The sequence below is a fragment of the Phalangium opilio genome, unplaced genomic scaffold (genome assembly GCF_054372755.1).
Source record: "Phalangium opilio isolate 3A_F unplaced genomic scaffold, DU_Popi_V2 ptg000024l_1, whole genome shotgun sequence".
NCBI lineage: Eukaryota > Metazoa > Arthropoda > Arachnida > Opiliones > Phalangiidae > Phalangium > Phalangium opilio.
Genome location: NW_028324155.1, coordinates 5368996 through 5395408, shown reverse-complemented (window position 1 = coordinate 5395408; position 26413 = coordinate 5368996). Strand labels below are relative to the sequence as shown.

The following is a 26413-nucleotide window of genomic DNA, read 5'->3' as shown; positions in this document are numbered from 1 at the left end:
ATTCTCGACACGCCGAGGGCAGGATGGGAAATAAGCTTGCCTAACACGAAGGGGGTTAAATTTTCCAAGAAACAATGGCATGTATATACGCAGTTTTAGGAAATGAAAACCGGTAGATAGGGTTTACAATTTACAGGATGACTAATAATAAGGATTTCCCCGAAGGAGTTTTCTTCTAGTAAGACCCCAGAAACGACCCTTTCCCCCAAGCTCCCATGTTCGCTCTCTTCCCGCAAGAATTTCCTAACCCTAATTTGATTTTCCTTGACTCTATGGTTTACTGGACGAGGACCGAAATGTCCTTCTTCAATCAACAAACCTAATAAGACGATTTGCAACGACAAATTCGTCTGCTACATGGGGGTAATTCCTATACTTACTACTTTATTTGCTTTTTTGATGACGAACTAAGTTTTTACCAGAGTTCAGAGTATAGGGGTCTTTGACTTATTTAGTTACGGAATGCAAACCCTTTAGGGTCTAGTATAAAAATACCTTCTAAAAATAGCAACCAGGAAGAAGTACGTTCAAGAAACTTACCAAAAACGTGTACTTATAGATCCGTAATTGCGTTAAGTTTAAGCCTTTGTTTACGTGTCTTAAGAACTTGCAGGAGTTAGGCCTAATTTGAAATGAAAATTGGGAAGCACGTGTGACCTGTGACCTTTCTCGCGCCAAACTTGACAGCGCTAGAAGCACACGTTTTTCGGTCAATTTCTTTGTAAAACTCCATGCAGAACCAGGTTCGTCATGTTTTCGGGATAAATGCAAGTACCCAAAAACTAACCACATATCAAAAGACCCTGTCTTTCTGAACCCTGCAGAAAACTGGGTTAACCGTCTTTCTTTTTTCTTCGGGATCAATTTTCGTTTAGTTTAAACTAACCTAAATTTATCTTTATCTTTGTTCCGTTTTTCCCGCCATCATCTTACGGTCATCCCGCGTACGTAATCTTCCGTTATCTTATATATAAAATAATCGTCGGTTTCGATCAAAAGGAATGCACGGGATCCATCTGCATCGCTTACGGTCTGGAATCTTGCCAATGTCGTCGCGGTCCCCGCGATCCAATCACCAAAGCTTGCGAACTTTGTTGCAGATATCCCGGAGACGATAAATCATGCAAGTAAGTAATGGATTTTTGAAAAGAGTCGGCCTGCAGATTGCCGCCAAATTCTCTCTTTTCCCGCGAGCAATATTCCACGAACACAAACATAGCAGCCAAGGCTCAACTTAATATAACAATTGTCATAAATTTAGCCTTCTCCACGTTGAATACTCAAACAGATACGTAAAAGAGTTAGTTGTGTGAGAAAAGGGTAATGTTCTATAACTTATAAGGCTTACGGAAAAGGCCGGGCGAGGTGAGGCAACCCAACGCAAACGAGATATTCCGAAAAGTTTATTAATTTTTCGGCAGCTAGGACTTGAAACCATTTATAGCCTTTCCCATATTATTCCTTTACGATTAACTATACTTTAATTCTTCCTCCGAAACAACGCGAGGTCGTTTAACCATACCGTTTAAAGGGAAACTGAACCACCATTAATTTTTGAGAAAATCTAAGCTAAACAAACAAAATACAATTGTCAGAATTTACTCTAATTTTCAGTAAATAACGTTCCTGTAGAACTTACTTATCTTGAAACGAAAGTTATGTTAGTCTGAACTAGTTTAAATATTCTGTGGATGAGTATAGTCCCTTTAGACCTGTAACGGTTTCCCTCCTAACTGATTTGCGACTTACGAGTTGAATACAAATGGCTTAAAATGAGAATATATAATATATATATACATATTGTTAAGGACGAGCCAACTTTTAAATGAAATTAATGCTTTAGAAAAATCACTCTTTGGGAAGCGTAGCCTGAATTTTCATTCTTTTCGAGATAAGACCAGTATTTATTTAGCCGAGTATAATTCTCGAAATATTAACGCTCCTGTTATTAATTTCAACTCGGTTCTTTAATTCCCTTTGGGACATTTAGAATTAAAGAAAGAACTATGCCTACATAGAAAAGTTTCGCTGTATATTTCTTTTCTTTTTTTTTGTAATTTTTAAATGTTAATTTTTGGGGGCATTTCTTTCTGAACCAAGGTCATCTTTCGAATGGAATGAGGCTCCTTTCGATGTACCAGATATGTATGCCAAACCAGGTACGCCTTGCGATAATTACAACGGCTACTGCGACGTATTCCAAAAATGTCGCGAAGTAGACCCGTCCGGACCTTTGGCGACTTTACGCCGGTTACTATTGTCCACTCAAGCCATCGCTTCCTTACAAAGATTCGTTTTGCATCATTGGTGGGCTCTACTCATCGCTTGCTTGGGCGCTATGCTCTTCTTAGTAAGTATTGTGACCATATGACCCTACTTAACTACTTGACGCGCGGCGGATGACGTAAAATTATCCAAAGGTTTCTTAGGTTTTTACATAATCTAACTGTGGGTATTTGCATTGTTTATTAAAAAAAAGGTTATAGTGGTTCGATGCGTCGGCCGCAAATCGGAAGTGACTAAATCCGAAACGGAACCGGATATGGCCAGCAGTAGTCATTTAGTCTTCCAACGATCGTTACCTAACCAAGGAGGAGCAAAAGGGCGAAATGGTCAATCTAGTAACGGAGGAGGAGTTCCGACTAACCAAAGTCTAGTGGCGGCGCTGACCGGATGCGCCACGGGAGGAGGTCAGATGAGTCCTTCCGCCGGAAGAGGACAGGGATCTACTTCCCCCGTTGTCAGGACTACCCTGAACGGCGAAAAACCTCTGGCTATGAATGGCAACGGTTGGGTGTGAAATTTAAGAACCGAGAAGCGTATATATATCTCGGATACGTCATCGCGTGATGTTTACCCAAAGTGACCACGCGCCACTAAAACGTCTAAAACAAGCCTCAATCTGAATTGGACGAAGGGGAATTCGGTTGTGATTTATAAATTATTTATAAACAAACTCTGCAATGGTTACCCTTCAAGTATATAAACGCGTATAAAAAGAGATAAAAAAGATACTCGTATATTTTTGGTAACTAATGAGATTTCAACTTCGAGTCTGTCCATCGCGACGCTAAAGGTAAGTCAGTTGTTTCTGTAAGATTATCTAACAAATAAGTTATGGACTTAGTTGGGAACTGTTTCACCAGTGAGGATGTATGAGATGGAGATCGGGGAGTCCAAATCCTCCGTCAACCCCCCGCCCCCACCCGTTAAAAACCTGTACCGAGGTAGGTGCGCGTGAGAGAGATATCGGTCTGTGCCGTTACAGTTACCTTCCCCCTTCTATACTTGACTCCCTTTCATATAAGTGCTCACTGGTTTCACTTACTCTTCACCATATCTAGAACGCAAAACATATCTTTAAAACTTCTTTAACAAACTAAACAAGCTCGCCCGGGGCTACGTAATGCGGTATACCAAACACACAATAAAAAAAAATAAACAAAGGCTTAAAGAAAGGGCCATACCCTACCCTACTCTTTTTCTATTCAAACAAAATCTCCCAAGAGTCAAAACAAAACTTTTAAGGAAAGAAAAGAGGGGATAGTAGTATATACGTTACGTTATTTTCCAAGCTCATTTAATAACGGTAAGGTAAATATTATTTTACAGAAAATATAATATACTATAGCGTTAACCCCAAGGATGCTGACCGACATACTCCCTAAAGAAATAAATCTTCCATATATATATATATATAAAAAAACGTATTCGTAAAAATAAACATGTTGGAACATTCGCTATATTTCGCCTATAAAACAAGTGTAATGTACGCAAATCTATTCTTTCTTCGAAGCTCAAACGCTATCGATATGTACATTTCAGTGTGTCTTTATATCGAAAACAAAAAAACAAACAAACAAATGGAAACTATGACTATATTAATGGGGATTTTTCAATATTTGAAATTTAACAACAAGCAAAGTAACAAACAACAACAAAAATTGCCTTATATTGTTCGTATATACGTTTTCATCGTGATTCTAATGAAAGATTAATAGCAGCGCATTTAATGGCAACGTTAAATTTTATTGGTTTAAGATACGGTGATAGTAATTAATATATTAAACTACCTAACTTTATAGACTAATATTATAAAATTTTATTTTTCCGGATATTTTACGTGTATTTTTAATTGCTTTGCCCTAAAAGTTTTAATGGTTTTGTTAATTTATTTAAATTTAATTTAGAATTAAATTTATTGGTTTGTTACTATATTTTTATTATTATTATTATTTATTGTTTCCAAAATTTTACGATTATTTCTTGATATTTTAATAGAATTTAAATTTTAGATTAAAATTAAAATATAAGTTTATATAAATGAAATGAAAAAAAGCCCGCAAAACTGGATGCCAATGATTGTTTTCTCAAAGTGATTAAAGATGTTTTTGTATAATAATAAAAATAACTATGAAATTAAAAAAAACGTGATGCGCTATAGTGGATTCAAAATTAATTGGTCGCGCTAATAAGGGAATAGACAGCAGATTAAAAAAAAATGTATAAACGCGAATTATTATATATTTAATTGTGCGTAATTAAATAAATTATAAAAAAAAATATTTGGGGAGCTTGTGTATATAAATATATATATAATTAAAAACAAATTGATATACGGATAAAAAAAATCGAACAAAAATTACTTCGGTTATAATTTATATATAAATATGGTATAAATATGAAAATAACACGTGTAAATTTAAGTGTTTAATTTAAAGGACGAGTTTCTTGAATGAGATATTAAGAGAGAGGTTAATTAGATCTTTAAAATGAGACCAATTACGTCAAATTCGGACCATAATTAATAAAGTTACACGAAAAACATGTTTTTTTACATAATGAGACCAAATACGTCAAATTTGCACCAAAATTCGAAAATAAACATGTTTTTCATTAATTATAGTCCGAATTTGACGTAATTAGGCTCATTTTAAAGCTCTTTAAATTCTCTATCCAAATGTAAAATCAATTAAAACCCATTTCAGGTCACTCGTTCTTAAAAATGGTCTAAATCAATTTAGACCTAATCATTTTTGCCAATGGAATTTATTTTTGTATAAGTAGAGGGGGCATTTTTTTAAATAAATAAATAAACAACCTAAAATCACCCCCTCCCCCTAATTAATTATTAGTTCTGATAAACTTTTAATTGAAAGTAAAAAAACCCTAGAATTATTTTAAACAAAAATTTTAAGAAGAAGAAAAAAATATGTATAAATTCAACAAGAAGACTGATAATGTATAGAAAAAAACTAAAGGCTAAAAAAATAACTCTCGATACTGAGCTCAGTGTTAAATGTGCCGAGAATCATGTTTGTTTATAAAACGCGCAAAAATTGTTGAAGAAAAAAAAATACAAGGCAAAAAAGGGGGGATAAAAACGTAATTCCCTTCCTTCCCCCTATTGTATTTTGTTAAAATATTATTTCTCAGGATAAAAAAACACCTCGAATTTCTTTTACGTTAAAATTAATTTTCCATGGAGACGAGATTTAAACAAAAAAAAAAAGAAAAAATAAACTACTTATTTCAACACGAAATATTCGAATCTCCGTTCATGTGCCAAGGGTTATATAATATATTATATACATAAATATATGAATATAAGGTGACGCTGTAAACTCTATTTCTCGCTACTCTACAACACACACAACCCATTGTATTTACGCAATTGTAAAATATATAAAGAGCCAAGCGCCATTTTGCCTTCGTAGAATTTTAATATAAAAATCAAAGTTACGCTGTTTACTCCCCCCCCCACTTTAATTGTAATTTAATTGGGAAATTATCGAAGATAATGTCAATGCAAAAGTGTTATTTATTTATTTGTAAATGTAATTTCTGAGGCAATTGAGTCTTATTACAGGGACTTGGCATTACTACGTCACGCAACGTCATGCTGGCTTAGATTCAAGCCAGAACGCGTACTAGAATTGGACCAGAACAGGGGCTGAAATAGCTCCCATTCTGCACACCAGCCTGGCGCCAGTTTTTTTGGAGTTAAGCCCACATTGCCAAGACCCTAATTCAGAAAACAGTAAAATTTAATGTAGCATAAAACTAATCCCAAAATTGTCCGCTACCACACGCGACGTTTTGTTTGTTAACGTAATGTTTACACTACAAACAAAGCCAAACCCAGACTCGTAGGTTTAATTCCTTGGTGTAATCAGGCGTGTTACGAATTAAATCAATCCAAGTCCCGTCTAAAATCTCAACTTACAACACTTTTGCATTGACTTTACTAAGCGAAATTGTTAAGGAAAAAAAACAAGTTTAAAAAGTAATCCTTAACTTTCGATAAATTGGTATTCTTTTCATATATATCGTATTTTTTTCGGTTCGTAAACTTTTCGATTCGGATAATAGGAAATTCCGGGAAAATATTTCAAAGTTGGTCCCCCTTCTCTCTTTCTTTCTCCCTCCCTCATCCCCGGTGTCCCTTGTGAGGTTGGTTTTAACTTGAAGGAAAGAGGTGAGACGGAGTAGTGAGTGATCTTAATACTTATAATGTAACCTCTGTACCCCCATCTAACGGAACGAGAACAAAGTCCTCCCACCATCCTTGGAGGGCGTTTACGATATGCAAACGTAGACAGCGCCCCTTGTCTCTTAAAAATAAAAGCTAATTCAAAAGAATAGCTTCTATTTTTTAAATGACGCTACACGGCAGCACTTAACCTATTGTTAGGGACGTGCGCAAGGTACTTTGGGAGACTTTCATTGCCGCACTGGCTCCTTCTCATCCCTCCTCCAAGGCTTTAGTTTCTCCCATAGCACGAAATCCTTCGATTTATAAATAAACTATCCAGAAACACAACAACAAGAAACACACCGTGAGTGGCGAGAATAGTAACCATTAATTGGCAAAAAAATCCAAAGGCAGATTAATTTAGTTTTAAAATTAAGAATTTTTCCAAAAGACGAAAAATATTTAAAACAAATCTCGCGCGTATTAGGGCAAAAAATAAATAAGCTTCTAAACGTTTTTTATATCTTAAAAACCCTAAGATTACCTCTATAATTATTACGCGTATCTTTTTCCTATAATTCCTAAAAGTAAATATAGATTTAGATAAATAAAAACTATTTCCTCCCATCTTAATCCTATTAACAAACAAACAAACAACCAACCAAAAGAACTTAAAAAAAACATTTATAACAAAATCTCACTTCAAAAGCTTATTCCAAAAAACAAAAAAAAAATAAATAAATTGATTTTGAAAAACAAACAAAAAATCCACTAAAATTACTACCATAATGAATGATGTTTCTAAATAAAAAAAATGCAGAAACGTTAAATCCCAACTATACCACATGGGGAAATATTTGGAATATAAGATATTTTGCTATATTACTATATAGTGAAAAAAATAAAAAATAAAAAAATACTAAAAAAATTAAAAATAAAATTGAAAATTAAAAAAAAAATATTTGTGTGTTATTTATATGGAAATTCGTTACTATATTTTTGTCTGACAGTGAGTTCTATAACTGATTTTGAGTCGAAATTGTTCTATGACATTTTTCCTTACAGATCACCCTAAACTAGTTATGATAAGATTATTTTACGGATAACTCCTTAATTAAAATAGATTTGCGTATTCAATAGCTTACCTAAATTTACGGGGTCACCCATAAAACAACCTAATCTTAAATTATTTAGGGTGACGTTTAGGGCAAGATGTCATAGAAAATTTTCAATTCAAAATCGTCCATAGTACCATCTCACTAAACTTCATTCCTATTTATGGAATATCCTGCATATAGGTAGGCATATTACGATGTAATAACCTTACAAATGATACATTTCATATTCCCTTTACCCTTACCCCCAAACTGTTGCAAAAGGAAACAAAATTTTAATATTCCCCGTTTCTTAAAAAAATAGGCTTAACTTAATTAATTTTTTTCCTCTTTTTACACTCACTAAAGAATATATCTAGAAGCATAATGAAACTAACACGATCTAGCAAAATTATTACAAGATGCGTCTAATTTTCCGAAGTACTTTGGTAAGCTTATAAAACGCCCAAAACTAAAATACCCCAAAAAAAACCTAATTTTAATTTACAAGAAGCAAGCTACATTTGTTATTCACTCTAAACCTCCTTCAACCAGATATTTATTTCTTGGAGTGAAACTGTTTAGGATGTTTATAATTGGGATTCGTGTAAAGGTAGGTGAACATATAGCTACTACTAATTTTACTTTAAGTTATGTACAGCGTGATGAAACACCATGCTCAAAGAGTAAAAATGCAACCTTAGTATAAAAATAAGTAACAAAAATGGAAATTTGGATTCGCTCGAAAGAATTCGTTTAATAATAAGAGTCGAGAAAGCAGAAAGGAGAGAGAGAGAAAGTGGAGAGGAAGTTTGCAGTAAAAGGGAGGTTAAGGGTTAATACCGAGGGGTTTTACACTACGACGAAATATTAATACAACCGTATTTATATTTAAGATTAAACTTCAATTGAAACGCGCTTTTTAACTGATCAAAAAATATTAATTAACTTCTTTAACCACATCCCAGATGATAAAATAAAAAAATTGAAAACTTGAACGTCGCCATGTTTGTGGAAAGTGACGTCATTAATTTCATTTAACTCCGCTCTATGATTGGCTACTTAAAATGAGGCACGTGGTCTAGAAGAACCAATGATAAACATGACGAGACGACTATCAATAGCTCCTCTCAGGGCTCTACATAAGGATATTTTTTTTAGTAGTCAGCCTGACTAGTGAGCCCCCCTATCCCAATTTATTTTTAGTAGTCACTGACTAGTGAGACGCATGGTTTACGAATATTTGGGACATATTTTTTACTAGTCAAGTTGACTAGTGAACCCCCAGATTTCGATTTATTTTAGTAGTCAAGGCATTTGACTTGACTAGTGCCTTATGTAGAGCCCTGGCTCCTCTAGATCACGTGAAACATTTTTAGAAAATGACCTCAGAGCTGTATTTCCAATAAATATGTTTCCTCATAATTTCTCGAAACTATACTAATTAGTGTCTATCCCCTCGGTAAAAGCTAAGAAATAAATTCAAAAAGAACGTTCTACAACGCACCCTCCTCCCCCTTCTCTCTCTTTCGCCCATCTAATTAACCGAGCAGAAAGTTTTGGGAAAGGGATTAAAAATGACACAAAAACCCGTCTCCCTTCCACTCCACCCAGTTTAATACCAAAATTTCGTCTACTGGCATTTTTAGAGACGCTACCTAGCAAAAGGAAGGACGAAAAAAAAAAAACAAGCATGGAAAAGAAGATTGGACTGGGGAGCGATCATTCGGAAAAAGTTCTTTTCGTGATACTAACGTTAATAAAAAATAAAAAAAGAAGGTGCAGCTTTTTCGGAGCTCTTAAAAGCTTAAAAGATCCTTACAAAACGATCGATAGCCAAGGCTTAACGGTAATGGAAAATAGCATTATTAATTTATGAGACTATCGGATTCACTCTCCGTCTCTTCTAATTCAAATGAGATTATCAATTCTAATAGGAAATGATACGGTAGGTATTTAACTAAATTTTTTTTGGATAATTTAAAATTAATTAACTTCCGGGAAAGGTACCACCATTTAGGCACGTATATAATCTATCTTATAACAAATTTTAATCAAAATCCTGAGAGTGGATTTTGTTTTAAACCTATTTTTCTATTTTATTAAATGGACTGCCCCTATAAGTCGGCTTCACACGTAACATTGATGCTATACGTGATAAACATTTCTACAGGCGCCTATATAAAAATTTTTTTTTTATTTTTGACCTGTGAACCCCTTGCGGGTTCCTCCCTGATTCAAAAGGGATTATTATTTTTTGGGTCAATAAAACATTCATTCATTCATTCATATGGGAAACTAATGTTAAAGTTTCACCCTGTAAGTCGGCTTCCACGTTGTAATTAAAAATACTATTTTGCTAAAATTATTTCACATCCAATTTTTTTTCTGGGGAAGGGGGTACATCTATTTGTCTCAATCAATTCTCCTATAAGAGGAAGATGCTGGATGTTAGGGATTATCAGAGGCGGGATGAAGAGGAGAGAGTGATAGAAATGATGGAGGAAAACACAGCAACCACCGGACACGAGATATCTCTCTTAACTCCCTCTTCCTCCCCAACTTCAGAAGCGCTATCGGTTTTGGTATAAAGAAGATAAAGATATAAAGAAAACGGCAGCTAAGCCCTAAAGAAACAGTCTCAGATTACAAGAGTTTTGAGTGCCTAAAAATACTTCAACGTTTGGCGAAACAGATTGATAATATACAGGGTATATTTATGTTGTAAAATTACTACATGTTACAACTCGGTGCTTTACGGTGGTATTTGCTAAATTACTATTCATTCATTGATGTATTTGGTAAATTACTGATAATTCATTGGTGGATTTACTAATTACCAACTCGTAATGTACGTCATGTCCTTTAACACATCATGTAGATAAAACATTTAACTCACATTCGAGAGCACGCAGACTTGTTGGCCTAAACACACTTATTCCAACTCCATCCTCAAGCTACCTTTAGTAAAATCAGGAGTTCATAATAACCCCCCTTCGGGGGGGAAGTACGAAACTGGTTAAAAAGCCCGTAACAACAAAGTTTCGCCGTAAAGCTCAGCGGATTTATACACCGCTTAACTCCCAAAGAAATAGTTACCCCAATGTTTAGAGCCCACGCGCATTAATTTCCCATATTCCGGGTTAGCACTATTTTTATCTTGTGATTTTGGGAGCGAAAATGGCTCGCGAGTCGCGTGACAGGCGCGGCGCGCGGGCAGCCGCGGACCCGCGGTGTACATTAAGCCTTGGCTAAGAAGTTGGCTTTGCGATGGTTTCTAGTTTTCTACAAAACATTTAAACGATAGTCATTATTGTTTTCTTGTGATATGTGTGAGAATTCCGTGGTTAAATTAAAACGGTATGGACAAATTGATTCCCAGTATCTTTAATATAAGAATTCCATCGTGTTTCTACGTCCACATACTCGCCATTTTTCTTTTAACGACGGAGATCCCTGCCAAGTTTTTGAACGAAAACCAAGGAGTATAGATACTACTACAATCTACTGTAAAGTTGTATGTCCATCAACAGGCTAGTCCTTTATATGCGCAACGACAAAATCTTGTTGTTCGCGATTTTTACCATTAGCTCTATGGCAAGTTTCGTACTTCCCCCCCGAAGGGGGGTTATTATGAACTCCTGGTAAAATTAACCTTGGAAATAGTCTGAGTCTCTCCCTTTAAGAGCAAAACTGACACGCGAATCGGAAGATGTTATTTACGAGCTAAAAAGGGATTCCACTTTTTCCCTCTCACTCTCTCTAGACTCTCTTTGGCTCGTCTTGTTGGAGTTGCTTCAAGCTCATCCGTTAGTTTCGTTAGAACTTTTTGGGATCAAGATCCCGAGGTTCTACCCTCTTTTGACTCTGACCTCTAGAGACCATTAAACTTTAAGAGAAGGACATTAATGTCAGGTCAGGAGCTTCTATCCCCTCCCGCCCCACCACCTTCTCTATCAACCCCTACTCTCTTTGCTTCGATTCTTTTCTGGAGAAGAAGAATTTACTTTCAATTTTAAGGTTAGGGCTAAGACGTTAGCCACTTCCCCATCCCCATCTCCGCTCCCCCCCGCCCTTGCCATTCTCTTTACAACTTCCGGTCTAAAGGTCTTCGGATAAAATTAAGGTAAACGGAGTGTGTCTGTGTGTGTGCGCGACTGAATTTTCTTCTAGAGTTGCTTAGTCTTTCATGAACGGGTTATAGAGAGTTTAAGAAGTTTACCGTTGTGTGCACAACGTTTGGTTTATCTAAAAACATAATATCTTTGAAGTATGGCGCGAGATATTAAAATTGCATGTGCTACTCCAATTTTAATTTTTGTTAAAGTTTGTCTTAAGTTAGTTTCTTAAACTTCCTAACACTAAGTTTATCTTTATCTTTCAGTCTTTTTCGAAACTCAACACGTCGTCGTTTTCTCGTTTTAGTCGAAAGTGAATCTTTTCTGTCCTAATTTTTAGTTCTTGGAAATTTAGGGAGTTTTCGTAAGAACAGAATAAATTTATTCAATTCAAAGATTATTCCATGAATATTGAACAAATTTCGCGGTTTTCATCTCCGGATAAAAGCAAACTGAACAATAAATATTTTATATTCATGGAAATAATTTAGTTAATTCTAGGATAGTGAAAACCTTTTATTCCCTTGTGAGCCGGGTATGAAGTTTGAAATTACCGATTGCCTGGAAATTTCCAGGAGGATAAAGTTCAGTTTCCTGATTAGTACAAAAGGTAGGTATAAAAATAAAATATCGAGGCATTTATTTAAAAGATGAGATGACTGTGCTCGACAAAGACTAATAATTTCTTACGAAACGCGTGCACTGAATTCCGTTAAAGTAATACTTTAATTATGTCTAAAAAATACTCGTGTTACTTTCCCTTTAAAGTATTGAATTTTTTTCGCAAAGCGTCGCAACTATTCTCTTAACTATATTTTCTTTCCGTTAAAAAGCTTAAAGTCGAAAAATCTGAAGCAAAGTGGTTTCGTTTAATGCAATTAGGATTGAAATGGAAAGGTACTGAAGGCGAGAGAGAGAGAGAGAGAGAGAGAGAGAGAGAGAGAGAGAGACAGAGTAAGTAGTCTGGTTTTCGCTTTTGCTAAAATCCTTTCCTCCCTTTTGCTTCTTTTTTTTTTCGTACCCTTTTATGGCTAAGACCGTATACGGTTCGAGGAAATTCGGAATATAAAATTTCGGGGAATGAATTCAGGCGTAGAAAGCAAACAGAAATATAATTAGTAGCAAACGTTGGCGTTCTTTCATCCTTAATGCTAAAACTAACATTGTGGTTATACCAAACGAACGAGTGCAGATTTTAAAATTCAAAGACGTGGCTAGTTTAGTTTTAAATTGGTTTCAACTACGAACTCCTTACATCAACCATAAACGGTAATAATTAGTTTTAACCAGATTTACAAAATTAATTCTTAATTTCCCATACAAATAATAACCAGCATGGTGTCCAAGTTAAACCGCGCAACTTTATCCGCGATTACATTAAATGCGACAGCGACAAACATTTCCAATGCAAAAATTCCTCGAAAAGAAAGCCCATGTAGACCCAACGAAAGAAACTTTACTTTGACAGTCCAAACCCGTAAAACTTAGGTTACGGTATCGTACGTATTTTCTTACATTTTTACGTTCAATCGGAAGTAAACGTTGACTGTCCCAGACATTTCCGGTCGGGATAACCCGTCAACTACCCTATACCGAGGCGTTTGGTGACAGGTTGCGAAATGAAACCTACTATACTATACAGTTTCCTTAGCCGTATCTTTCCGCTACGTTTCTCAGTGTTAACTTTAATTTCAAGGCGGGAAATTGGGGAAGAAAAAGGAAAGAGATAAGCCAAAAACGAACGGAAGCGTCTTTCAAATACTTCCGCGGAAAAATTTCTATTTAATTTTATACCAAATTATCCTAGAATTCCCCAGACAACAGTTGATAAAAAATATTCTGTATTTTCGACACATTAAAAGATACTAGGTCTTACGTTGGTTCTTGATAATATTAAATACATGGAAAAAAAGGGTCCGGAATAAAAACTTAGTTCCTAAACATTTCCCTAAAAATCAAACTTCTTGAATGGTAAAGGATTTTTAAATCAATATAAAGTCAATTTCACGTTTAAAGACGGAAGGAATTGAGGTGAGGGGGGAGAGAGATTTGTGTTTGCTTTTGTCCTTTCCACATTCATCTATTTTATCAACGTCAACTGTCAGTAAAGTCTCTAGTCAACGATCAGAGAATCCCGAGGTTGGGGATAAGGATGGACCGAGAGGGTTTCAACTAAACTCTACAAAAAGACCTGAACTAAGTAGGCCTACCCAAAACTTTGAACTCGACGCCAACTCGGATGTACATTGAAAACCCTGACAGTCCTAGGTCATTTTCCCAGAGACATTTCTTCATTTTTATGAGCAGAAATGTAATTTACTTGTACCATAATGAGTTTGTTCATATTGGAACAACCTATTTTCAAATTATACGCCATTCCAAGTAATGTCACAACCATGGCAAAGTGTCTACCCCCTCGGGATGAATATAGGCAAGCTTGCCACGGGATCAAAGGGAAACGTTTTCCCGAAATCTCTCTGGAGGGAGCGAGTCAGCGATGGGGATATGGATGAGGGGAAAGTATTTCCCTTTCTTCGCGAAAAACCGAGATTTGTCTTCCTAAAGGATTTTTATGGACGGCCCAACGTCAGCTAAGGAATTCAAATATAGGCAAATGCCCCCTTTCCTTTTCTTTTTTCTCTCTATTCTTTGTCAATCTTTTTTATTCCACCCATCCCAGAGAATTTATACACTTTAGATTATAAAATCAGTTGGGTGCGAACCAGGCGATACTTCACCACAACGAAGTTAAGAAGCTTGCAGATTTGGTGTTGATCCCCGACTTGAATAAATTTAAAAGACAGCTGGCATGCAACATGCAAAATTCGCGCGCAATCTGACAAATAATAATAAAAAAAATTATATTTAAATTAATACTTATTTGTCAATAAAAACAAATTATATTCATTATTGACCCAGTGAGTCAGAATTAAGAGCTAAATAAAACATTAATATTTACCTGATTTGTTTTAATTTCCCGCTGGTTAATTATTTCTTATTTTTTTTCCTTGAATCTGTAACTAAAGTTTGCGTAAAATAAATTATTTAAATTAATCAAATTAAATTAAATTAAATTAGAGAATGGAATAAAATTAAGAACGCAATAAAGATAAAATATTTACCAAAATCTAAGTCTTCTTGAAGTTGAAAGGTTCATTACTTAATTTAATCGTAAACAAGACGGTAAAATTTACAAAACCCCTCAGATACTTGCAGTTCATCACTGGGGAATTGTTTGAAATTTCATAATTAAATTTCAAGTGTCTATAGTCTTTTAAAAATCAAAATAAAAGCACTAGCACTGAAATTTCGTGTTATTTACCTTCTACCACAGCTAGAATAAAAGATTAATTAAAATGAGTTAATTGCAATAAGGTACTTACATTGTTGCAGCAGATCACTTGCAGAAGATCAAGGGCAACAAAAAAAAATATTCACAAAATTTTAGGCAATTCTATGGATATTTTATTTAACTGCCCACAGCTGTACATTACTGTTTTTGTTTTTGTTGGTATTTTTTAAATTTTTTTTTTGTTTATTTTTTTTTTTGACTACACAATATTTTTTGGGGAACTATTTTTTTCTCATAAAAAGGAGGGGGGGGGGGAAAAAACCGAACATTAATAGAATAGAATAGAATATATCCTGAACCAAAAAACGAAAAATGTTTCAGGGGGAAAATTCAAAATAGTGTATTTGTTTTATTTCAATTTGTTTCTTGTATTTTATTTTATTTATTTATTTTTTTTAAACCTCATCTTCTTTCACAGACTTTATACATCAATTGAGTTAACCCAAGAACGCGATACTTACAAAAAAAAACATAATATTATCTAGAAAAAGCCCTCGAATAATAATGTCACAAAGTTTCTGCGGCGGATTTGACAAGAAAATTAAATAAAAATAAAAATAGTTGTTTGTTTTTTGTTTTTGTTTTTGTTGTTGTTTAACAAAATTGCATGGAATTTTGTGAAAAAAAAAAAAAAAAAAATAAGGTGTGTTGATTGCATAGAGCTTAATATAAGCTACAATATGAACCTAAATTGGTTAAAATAGACCAAAAATTAAGAAAGTTATAATAACTTTTAGAATTATTGATCAATTCAAATATGATCCTTTTTTTTCTGTTCATTTTGCAGCTTATTGCTTTTTCAATCCAATCATAAAAGGTATGTTTTTTTTTTTTGTTTTTCTTTTCACAAAATTCGCAATATTTGAATTAAACAAACCTTGCATTTATATTTTATAGCTATCCCATAATACTCGCGCTTATTTTAAAAATCACATTGATTAGGAAATAAAAAAAAAAAAATAAAAAATAGAAATAAAAAAAACCCGGAAAATTTAAATTTGCTGTTAATTTCTTATGATTTCAAATTTTATTTGGAATATCCCTAATTTTGCATGAAATTGAAATCCCCGTTTGTTTGTTTGTTTGTTTATTCCCATATTCCTAAGCCATTTTATTTTACCTTAATTTAATTTAATTTACACATTTTTTTAGTTTCATTTCGGGAGAGTAATTTTTAAATTCTAAATTATACAAAAAAAAATTAAATTCATTTCAACTTTTCAAGCAAAAATAAAATAAAGAAAAAAAAATGAAGAACAAAATTTTTTCATTTCATAAATATTGAATTTCGGGGGAAAAATAAAATAAAAACAAAGTAATATTAGGCCATTTTTTTAATTTTTTTTTTTCATTATTTAAACATTATTTATCAACTATCGTGAGCACCTAGAGTAAAAATAAAAATCAAAGAGGAAAAAACATTTTTTCAAGAGAGGAAATATATTTGACGGCTTAGATTTTAGTTTTTTTTGTTTGTTTATGTTGTTTATGTACAAGTTATTGTTGGTTTGTTTGTTTGTTGTTTATATACTAAAGCATGCACACATTTTTTCGTGGAATGCACATTGTTTTTGTTTTTTTCAATTTTTTGTTATTATAGACATTTAAAAAAGCCTCAAGAATTATAAGGGGTGAAAATATTTGAATTAGTTTTTGTTTTATATCGTTTGTTTTAATTTAATATTCCATAAAGCAAGCTTTCCCAAATTGATATTAAATTCATTTTTTCTTTCTTTCTTTCTTTAATCACAGGGCTCCCACAGAAATTTCTTAAAATAATAGTGAAAAAAGAGACCTTTCACGGTAAAAATAGGGTAAAATAAGGACCAAATTCTTGGAAATAGGAACCAAATAGAGACCAATTCAAAATCAAAATTAGATCTTTATTTGTACGGAAGTATCACAAAAAAAGTTGGGAAACCAAAATAAACCTCTCCGAGCCAAGACGAATTTACTTTCTAAACACAGTTCCACCAAACAATGAGAAAAACCGGAAACACATAGTTCAAATTGGCGAGATATTGCCAAGGTCATTTGTAAAGGTTATGGCGTTTAATAATTCCCTGTGGATCGGAGTGAGAATAGTTTTACTGTTGCAAAAAATTTTAGACGGAATATTAAAAACGGGAATTTTTGAAAATAGGGTGGTTTAGAGACCAAATGGCGATTTTAGGGTGGTTTAGAGACCTACCCAAAAAGTAGAGACTTTTAGGTATTTTAGAGACCAGATGGGAGCCCTGTAATCATTGTTAAGTTTTAGTTTACGAACGAACAATGAATAATGGACTGAGTGTTCTCTTATCTGAATATTTTTCAATGGTATTATTGGTCTGTGCTTAAGTGGGGTAAAAGAAAGAGATAATAGAGAGATAAGTCTGCATTGCAAAAGGCGCCTTAAAAAAAAACGTCAAATTGAGTTGAGAAACAGTTAACGTTTCTTCCGATTGATTCATTCTAATAAAATAGATTAAGATTACCAAGTTATTTCCCTTTCAGATAAAAAATTCTGAATTTCTGATCCATTTTATAAGAATTTCTCATTCAAATTTCACCATAACCATTTTAGAGTTAATTGAAATTAATTAACCAGAAAATTAGTATAGTTAATGAGGGTTCATCTTTGTTAAGTTTAATTAAATTTAATATTCTTATCTAACCTTAATTGAAATTAATTAACCGGAAAATTAGTATAGTTAATGAGGGTTCATCTTTTGTTAAGTTTTAATTAAATTTAATATTCTTATCTAACCTTAATTAATTAATTATAATAAAATATAACTAAATATAGCAAATTGAAATTATGGCTTTTTTAAACATTTTTTTCTTACAAATGGCTCTTGAGTGTTTTTTTTTTTGTTTTTTGTTTTGTTTGTAATATAAATTTTAACTAAATTAATTAAATTAACCTTTTATACCGTAGTTAATTAAAAAATTTACATGGAAATATTAATTTCATTAATTAAACCAGTGTTTTATTTAAATGTTAAATGGGGGTGTCGCGATTTTAAATTTGTGGTCTGGGGGTTTTTGGGGTTTTTTAAAACCTAAAATGTCAACTCAAATCCCTCTCTAAATTTAATTAATTAATTAAATATTACTTAAATGGCCAATAAAATTATTAGAGGTATCATATCTTAATTTATTATTATAATACATACTTACTTATACCAGTGTCCGTTTTGATATCATTATTTATTATTTATCTTCCCCCCCAGAATAAAGAGGTGCGGCTTTTTTTAAATGTTAGGGATGGTTTGCTTTTCTCATTAAATTTCATTTTTTTTTTTTTACCAAATTCTGTTTTCTTAGCATTTTTAATTTTTTTATTATCATTTGTTTTTTAAACGTAATTCTTGTCATCAGAAACAGTCTTTAGTTTTGTTTGTTTTTTGTTTTTTGTTTGTTTATGCCTGACAACAAGGTTTCTTCCGCAGATCACCCGATTCTGTTGGGGCCATGGTGATAGGTTTAATGTTGTCACTGGGTGAAGGGTCATTATCAGCGTCGTTTCTTATCTGTTTTAGGGACACAATTCTGAAGATCGCTGTAAAAATATTCCCCGTGAAATGGTGTTAATAATGCTTATAATACATTAATGCAAAAACTGATTTATGGGATAAGAACGTCGGATCGTAGCTTTAGCCTCTAGTACCATCCTCGCATACTTTATTGAGAAACTTCGTCTGCTTATATTTTGACTCCACCCACAAATTCGATCTCTAGAAGTAGCTATATACAGAATTTGTGGGTGGAGTCAAAATATAAGCAGACTAATTTTCTCAATAAAGTATGCGAGGATGGGGAGTGAATTCGCTAACTCCGACGTTCTTATCCCATAAATCCGTTTTTGATTAATGTAACTAAGGTAATGTTGTTGGGTAACATAATGTGGATGCACAAAATTTGGTCTATTCTAGGCTTAAAGTTTTTAAAACGGTATTTAAAAGTGGAATATTGTTAAATAAACTCATATTTAAAGCCTCAAAATCATTAAAATTAAAAGCCCCCATTTCTAAAATTCACCGTGACCTTTTGAGATCAAAAAGGACCCATATAACATTGTTGGGTGATGTAATGTGGGTGCACAAAATTTGGTCTATTCTGGGCTTAAAGTTTATAAAAGGGTTATTTAAAAGTGGAATATTGTTAAATAAACTCGTATTTAAAGCCTCACAATCATTAAATGCCCCCATTTCTAAAATTCACTATGACCTTTGGGATCAAAAAGGACCCATATAACATTGTTGGGTAATGTAATGTGGGTGCACAAAATTTGGTCTATTCTAGGCTTAAAGTTTTTAAAACGTTATTTAAAAGTGGAATATTGTTAAATAAACTCATATTTAAAGCCTCAAAATCATTAAAATTAAAAGCCCCCATTTCTAAAATACACCGTGACCTTTGGGATCAAAGAGGACCCATATAACATGTGGGTGCACAAAATTTGGTCTATTCTAGGCTTAAAGTTTTCAAAAGGGTTATTTTAAAGTGGAATATTGTTTAATTAAATAAACTCATATGATTAAAACTAAAAGCCCCCCATTTCTAAAATTCACTATGACCTTTTGAGGAGGTCAAAGAGGACCCATATACCTGTTAATATCTGTTGAAAGGCAGCTTCAACATTAGTAGAATCCAAGGCTGAAGTTTCAATAAAAGAAAGTTGATGACTCTCTGTTTAAATGAAAGAAATAATAATAATAAAGAAAGGCAATGATTAATCAAAAAAAGGAATGTCGCTCTCTATAAAGTATTAGAAAAAAAAAATGTTCAGACTAACCAGCAAAGGCCCTAGCTTCATCAGTGGGTACGGCTCTTAAATGCCGCAAATCACTCTTATTGCCAACTAGCATGATAACAATGTTTTGATCAGCGTGATCGCGTAATTCTCTCCACCAACGTTCCACATTTTCATATGTGGTATGCTTTGCTATATCATAAACTAGTAGTGCCCCAACTGCGCCTCGGTAATAGCTATTATAGTGACACAAATACTTCTAACTCAAGTTTCCACTTTCAAAGTTTGAAAATATTATTTTGGAACTATACTTACGCACTAGTTATGGCGCGGTACCGTTCCTGACCAGCAGTATCCCAAATTTGGGCTTTAATTGTTTTACCATCGACACTGATACTTCTAGTTGCAAACTCAACCCCTTTAATATACAAACCATAAAATTATGAAGGGGGGCCTCCAATAAATTTAAGGGTAGGCTACATTTTGAACTAGGAATTTTATTTACCAATGGTGCTTTTGCTTTCTAGATTGAACTCATTTCTAGTAAATCTGGACAGAAGGTTACTTTTCCCAACACCAGAATCTCCAATGAGTACAACTACAAATACATTTGATACAATACGTTGGGGGCCATAACAATGACATATTGTATCACAAGAGTATAAAAGATATTTATTAGGCTTCTTTTAAGCCGTTTATAATACATATTATCCAATTTTTATAGAACAATGAATAAAACAACGCCTACTTCCTAAGCCTAGGTCTAAGTTCTGTCTGTCATTTTAATTGTTTGGCTCCTCTATTTTCTAAGAACTAAGGAAGCACTTCTAAGTAATCATCAGATATTTACACCTACACCAATAAAGCATAAAAGAAATGTCCTACGCTATTTTAAAATAAAATCGATTCTAAACAGAAAAAAAATGTTTGCCGTTTGACTTGTTTGTTAAAATATTTTATAAATGACTCCGAACTTCGGAACTTAGGCGTATACAACAAAGGCCAAGGCTTAACTATTAATAATTATTACGTTTAATTTTCCCTTTTAATCTGACCCAAAAGCTAATTATAAGACGATATTAATATAAATAAAGATTCTTTAATTATTATTTTAAACGTTTAATTGCTCTCACCTTTGAATAAATAATCGTATTCGTCATCTTTGGTTCCCATTGTAGTTTTTCCCTAGATTTGTGCAGAAAATTACGAGGTCTTCGGGGATAGGTTGACAGTGTCTGTCTGTGTCGTTATTTTTTCAAAATAAATTACGTAAAATGTTCAAAACAGATAAAGAAAATATTTGAAACATATAAATTATGTATAATTAAATTTTCCGACGAGATTCGTCCCGATTTAGTCCGACTGATCGCTTTGATAAATTATTCCCAATTTCCGAAATTCTTATCACAACTCAAACCAAAATAACGCCCACCATCACTGAGCGAGAGATCTGACGTGTAAATTTACGCCGCTAGATGGCTTCAAATACGGAGGCAATCGAACTCTATAATCTGCTTATCAACTGGAGTTGCTGATACAAAACAGGTTAAACTTGGCGGGAAATTTGAATCCATCTGAAACTAAAGCTGTATGTAATCGGAAAATGTAAAGAGTCATTGGGGTAAAAAATATTTATTTTAACAATAAAACGCGATAAATATTTCATTTAGATTTGTATATACACCATGGAAGCCCAGTTTCTTTAGTATATTTTCGAAAGACAAAGGTCTAAAGAAAGTTTTTTTCAGTTTTTAGCTTATCGTGGGGGCTCTCCTAAGTTAAAATGTTGTGTTAAGTGTTTTCTTCTGTGCTTTCCCGAATGCCTTTTGAAGAAGGGTAAGAGCATGTATTATATAGAAGAGGCCAAGTAATGGGCGCACAAATTATGAATCACTCGATCATGTCCTACCTCCAAAACATCTCGATACGTTTTGAGCGTATGCAGCAAATCGCTGTGGAAGTAGGAAGCAAAATTGTGCGGAGAAAGTCCATTTCCGTATAAATACGTGTGTAATAATTTTAAGTAAAATGACTAGATCAACAAATACTAGTACTATTTATATCCTTCTTTACCCAAGAACTATTTTCTTCCTCTTTTGGCTTGTCTAACTCCTCACTGTGCTCTGATTCTAAACATTCATCTATAACATTTTGTCGGCTGCATTTGGGCTTTTCCCTTTTTGGACTTAATTTATTAGGAATTTTTGAAGATACTCCGTCATACAATCTTGCTAGAACGGGCCAATGAACGGCCCCTAAAGCTTCTCCATCCAACAATGTCTCCGGAAGTGAAGTATTTAACGTTTCCGGAAGTAGGAGACATAATGCGCTGGTAGCCAATGCCATACAACTGAATATCAACAATGGGAAAGGACGGGAATAGGTAGCCTGCGAATGAAATAGGTTCAAAGAAGCACTTGGTATTCATCCAACCAAACCAAAACCTTACCAAATAGACAATTTGCGGACTCAAGAAACTTCCAACTGCTCCAACAGCCTGCCGGATCGACAATGCCTGAGTTCTTACCACAGTTGGGTATACTTCCGCGCCATAAAGATAATTAACGTTGTAGGCTGTGGTTAAGGTCACGCGTCCAATCATTAGTATCATTGTCAAAAGGACGCTGTTGTCTAAATAAACGTACAATTATGACTTTGATAATGTGCCCATAGCTTATAAAATTTTACTTTTGAGGCTTTCGGTACAGCTAATGAGGAAAGTTACGGAACATAAAGCCGCACTGATCACCATAGTTATTCTACGACCAAAACTGTTGGCCATGCGATCCCCAATTGCGTTTGCCAGGAGATCCATGGCAGAGTTAACCGAAATCATAACGAACGGGCTGATTTCGGAGACAGTGGCGGCGTGGACGTAACCACCGGTGTAACAAGTTGATAGAAAAACCCTAGTTAGGGTTAGATATTAGGCTTATGGTCACAATTCCATCAGCTTGAATTCTCATACCAAGTGGTAATAGTTATCAAGTAAATCCTCCTTAGATTGGGCAAACGGACCATCGTGATGACGCTTTCTCTTCGAGTTTTACGCTCTCTGTCCGCGTTCAACTGTAACACGCGGGAACAGAGAAAGACATAGTTTTGGTTTCAATCCCCCTTAATACTAGAGCGTTAAAGCATCTTTCGTCAGCAACTAGCATTTTCAATGAGCTATTTCATTTTTAAAAGCGAAAGTATACCGGAACAACAAGAAATTCCGGCGACAACGTTTGTTGTCTACCATTGATTCTGGCAATGTCCATCAAGATCTTTTTGGCTTTTTCTTGTTGATTATTAGCGAACATCCATCGTAGTGATTCCGGAATGACGCTACGATCGAAGTAAATATTTCAATCGGGCTAACTTGAACTAAGCCTTGTAGGCATCATACCTGCAGAGCAAGGGAACTGCGAAGATGGGTATTGACATCATAAGGTTGAATATTCGCCAATCAGCGACGAAGTACGCCAACCATGGCAATACGCAACCCATCAGAGAATACATAAACAAGTAGATGGTAGATACAGTTAATCTCCACGATGAGCTGACGTATTCTAGCACTGTTACGATAAATGACTATGAGATCCGAATACCCCTAACTCTAAGCTTCGTTGGACATACTCAAGACGTACGTCGCCATACTCATGGGTAACGCGGCAAAACCCATGACGACTCTTCCAACGATGTACGCCGAAAAGCCAGTAAAGAAATTGGTGGCAACACCAAAAACAGCGCATATCAGGTGAGTGACTACGATGACCGGTCGACGACCGAACCGATCCGCCATAGTTCCGAAGAAAACAACACCAACAGCTCCACCTGCCCAAAACGCCGTATGCGCGGCGTATGTCTTCCAAGCGTTATTGCATACCCAATCCAACTAATCACAAAACACACCAGGTTAGGCTTATGAGAAGAATATTTCAAATGAACTCACCTCCGAGACAACCGTACTATAAATATTCGAGTAATCGTACTCAAACCCATTTTCGCAAATGGTAATCTGTCGAATGGCGGTCAAATTCCGTTCTATGGACGGATTTGTTAATGGAAGATACATTTGGCATTTACTAAATACATTGCTAGTGGACGGAGTAACGTCAATTTCAAACGGAATGTCTTCCAACCGTCTTTGAATGACTGTTCGATTGATTCCAACAGGATCCGACGTGGCGCACCAGTGGTCCGGTATCAGAAGCAACAACATATGGCCGTAGATGACCGCGGCCAGTAATGGCGCGGCCAAACACCACAGAAATGCGCATAAGATCCATTGGAAGGGACCAAAAGGATCGACCAACTCCAATAAGGCTTCCAAATTTACTTCCGGATTCATTGAGGTATTAAGGACTGTCTCTTCAACACTTATTGCCACGGGACTTAAAATATTCCCTTGGGTGCGTGCCAGTTCCAACGAGGTTTATCTGATGTAAGAAGAAAAAAAAACGATAAAGGAATTCAAGGTTAGAACAAATAATCTCGGTCAAAAAACAAAATTAGCTTCTCTCGAGTCAGTCTGGAGGTTTTCCCGCGAGAGGATGACACTAATTTTTAAGTTTGTATCAAAACAAAAAACTAGTAAAATTCGTTTTTCTTTTTGTTCGTTTATATCTATCTTCAACTACTCAAATTTCACAAAAAGATAGAGAGTAATTAGTTTTAATTTCAACATAATATATTTTCCAAGAACAAGAAAACAGTTCGAATAAATCAAAGGAAACCGCGCTAGTTTTATAAACTAGCGTCATTATTCTTAATATCTTAAATTCCAACTGTCGTTAATTAGTTAAGAACCACATATCATTCACTTCAAATTTTAGCCAACGCGGTTCCTATCCTTGAATAACCATAAATTTAAACTTAAACCCTGACATCACGTGTTCCAGCTAATATCTATGGACTCGAGTATGAACAGAGAGAGAGAGAGAGAGAGATGACAATATGTTAAGGAGCGTTTACCAGCAACGTATATGCACGTACACGACAGGTGGGTTTAGGTATAGTATAGTTTTAAACATAACCAACAATCCTACGCTAATACATATACGCAACGACCCAAATTTTATATAAAACTTACGTTTAATAAGTTGATAGGCCTAATGAGATTCTTTATCATCGCAACAACCGGTACATCTCTGAGGATAGTGGACTATGGAACTAGGATAGACAACTGCTAGAGATGGAGAAACATTAGAAAGTGTTTTTTTTTCTTTTCATCCAGAGTCGTTTCTATCAGCGGTTGCGAAGCAAGGTTTCTCAATGGTTTTACCACATCAGATGCCTGTCTATTCTCCTTCACTTGGTTTTGGCGCAAGCGTAATGTTGAATGATGACGTAAGACTTTTCCATTGGATTACCATGGGCAAGGCAAAATCCCTTCCATTTGCCGTCTCCGGATCACGGCTCTTGGTACACAATCGATACCAAGACGATAGTTACTAAGGCTACACTCCAGAATACAACGCCGTTCACTTGGAGAGGTTCGCCATAAAAAAAACCTTCTTCCTATGCTAAATTGGATAAAAACTCGCATCTTTTACATCGCATCAAAAATTGCCCAATCCAAGATCTTTTGAAATACTTTTTCTTGGATGAAGTTCTTGGGTTGACGATTGGGTAAAGGATATATTTATAGAAATAAACCAAGTGATACCTTTACAGTTAGGGTCCTTCAACCCCTTGAGGTATAGGTCAAATGGAACTTCGCTTGACTAGTGTCCTCAACATTTCTAAAAGACATAATCAGTCGGAGCTTGCTCTACAATAAACCCTATGAGTTAAGACTGACAATTTACAGAGATGGTAGACTATTCCGGATGGATACGGGTGGAGTTAGGGCTATCCTATTAGAGATAATATAAGAAAGGATGAAAAATAGCTGTGGTTACGCAACCTTCATGTTTCTGATAAGAACTATAAATCCTTTGTGGTTGGTCTAAGGAACCCGGTCCCTTTTGGGTGACCATGAAGTGGAGGGGGACTTAATAAGTAATTGTTTCAGACGCTTGGTCGTCTTTGTGTTGTTGGTTAGATTAGAGTCAACGTCTCGCATCAAGAAATATGATAAAGAAAAATAAAAAAAAGTCTCGGAGAAAGTTTTCTTAATAATCTAGGGACTCTACTCTAGAAGGCGGAGTAAATTTCCTCATCATATTTCAGTTTCGCTTCGGAGGAGGAGATACAAGTATCTAAAAATATCCTCTCTCTCTCTTCATTCGAGTTAGCGGAGTCCCCGATGAATTTTCTTTTCAAAAGATTATTCTTAAAGTAGTTAAACACTCTGACGATGATGGCCTTTCATCTTCTGTTTTTGTCAGTGTTTTACAAAAATTTCACTTGTTTCCCTCCCACTCAAAATGTTAACTTCAGCTGGAATTCGAAAAAAAAACGTGTATAATAATTTGGGAGAGGAAATAAAAAAAAGAATCGCTTTGCAAAATTACCTGCTGTTAATTCTCCTGATATTTTTAAATAATTCGAATGAAATATTGATTGTATGCATGGAGGAAACATAGGAGAGGGAAACTGGGGGCTTTTTCTCTACCCATCCGACAGTCCTTCCACCCGGGCCACCCCCAAAAGAAGGGGAGAATATCCTGGTAAAAATTCGAGGGCGCGCGCTAGAAGGTTCGTTTG

General features: G+C 34.7%; 3 protein-coding genes and 2 long non-coding RNA genes across 5 annotated transcripts in view; 2 read left to right on the top strand and 3 right to left on the bottom strand.

Annotated features, from left to right (window-relative positions):
- LOC149692410 (disintegrin and metalloproteinase domain-containing protein 10-like) overlaps positions 1 to 7633 on the top strand; it is a 91370-nt gene extending 83737 nt beyond the window's left edge. Inside the window, exons 10-14 of the mRNA XM_089868158.1 lie at positions 282 to 363; positions 1000 to 1127; positions 2101 to 2350; positions 2480 to 3076; positions 3613 to 7633. Coding sequence (XP_089724284.1) covers positions 282 to 363; positions 1000 to 1127; positions 2101 to 2350; positions 2480 to 2800 — 781 coding nt within the window. The 3' untranslated portion in view covers positions 2801 to 3076; positions 3613 to 7633. The remainder of the gene's footprint in view (positions 1 to 281; positions 364 to 999; positions 1128 to 2100; positions 2351 to 2479; positions 3077 to 3612) is intronic.
- A 6790-nt stretch (positions 7634 to 14423) lies between these two features.
- On the bottom strand, positions 14424 to 14908 carry LOC149692409 (uncharacterized). Its single transcript, XR_016382681.1, has 3 exons — positions 14810 to 14908; positions 14647 to 14707; positions 14424 to 14523 (listed from the first exon to the last, which is right to left on the bottom strand). It is a non-coding gene; the product is annotated as an uncharacterized LOC149692409 (long non-coding RNA).
- Positions 14909 to 17276: 2368 nt separating this feature from the next.
- Rab11 (RAS oncogene family member Rab11) lies at positions 17277 to 21231 on the bottom strand. The gene is made up of 6 exons (XM_089868154.1): positions 20911 to 21231; positions 20283 to 20375; positions 20093 to 20195; positions 19820 to 20013; positions 19633 to 19713; positions 17277 to 18583 (listed from the first exon to the last, which is right to left on the bottom strand). Exons 1-6 carry the CDS (start codon positions 20948 to 20950, stop codon positions 18444 to 18446), a joined length of 651 nt encoding a protein of 216 aa, XP_089724280.1. The 5' UTR covers positions 20951 to 21231; the 3' UTR covers positions 17277 to 18443.
- Positions 21232 to 21443: 212 nt separating this feature from the next.
- LOC149692407 (solute carrier family 22 member 6-like) lies at positions 21444 to 24113 on the bottom strand. Its single transcript, XM_089868153.1, has 8 exons — positions 23715 to 24113; positions 23399 to 23657; positions 23169 to 23337; positions 22978 to 23107; positions 22746 to 22846; positions 22466 to 22686; positions 22227 to 22408; positions 21444 to 22165 (listed from the first exon to the last, which is right to left on the bottom strand). The coding sequence occupies exons 1-8, from the start codon at positions 24111 to 24113 to the stop codon at positions 21815 to 21817; spliced, it is 1812 nt and encodes a 603-aa protein (XP_089724279.1). The 3' UTR covers positions 21444 to 21814.
- Positions 24114 to 24675: 562 nt separating this feature from the next.
- On the top strand, positions 24676 to 25598 carry LOC149692406 (uncharacterized). The gene is made up of 2 exons (XR_016382910.1): positions 24676 to 24764; positions 24999 to 25598. It is a non-coding gene; the product is annotated as an uncharacterized LOC149692406 (long non-coding RNA).
- The last annotated feature ends 815 nt before the right edge of the window (positions 25599 to 26413 follow it).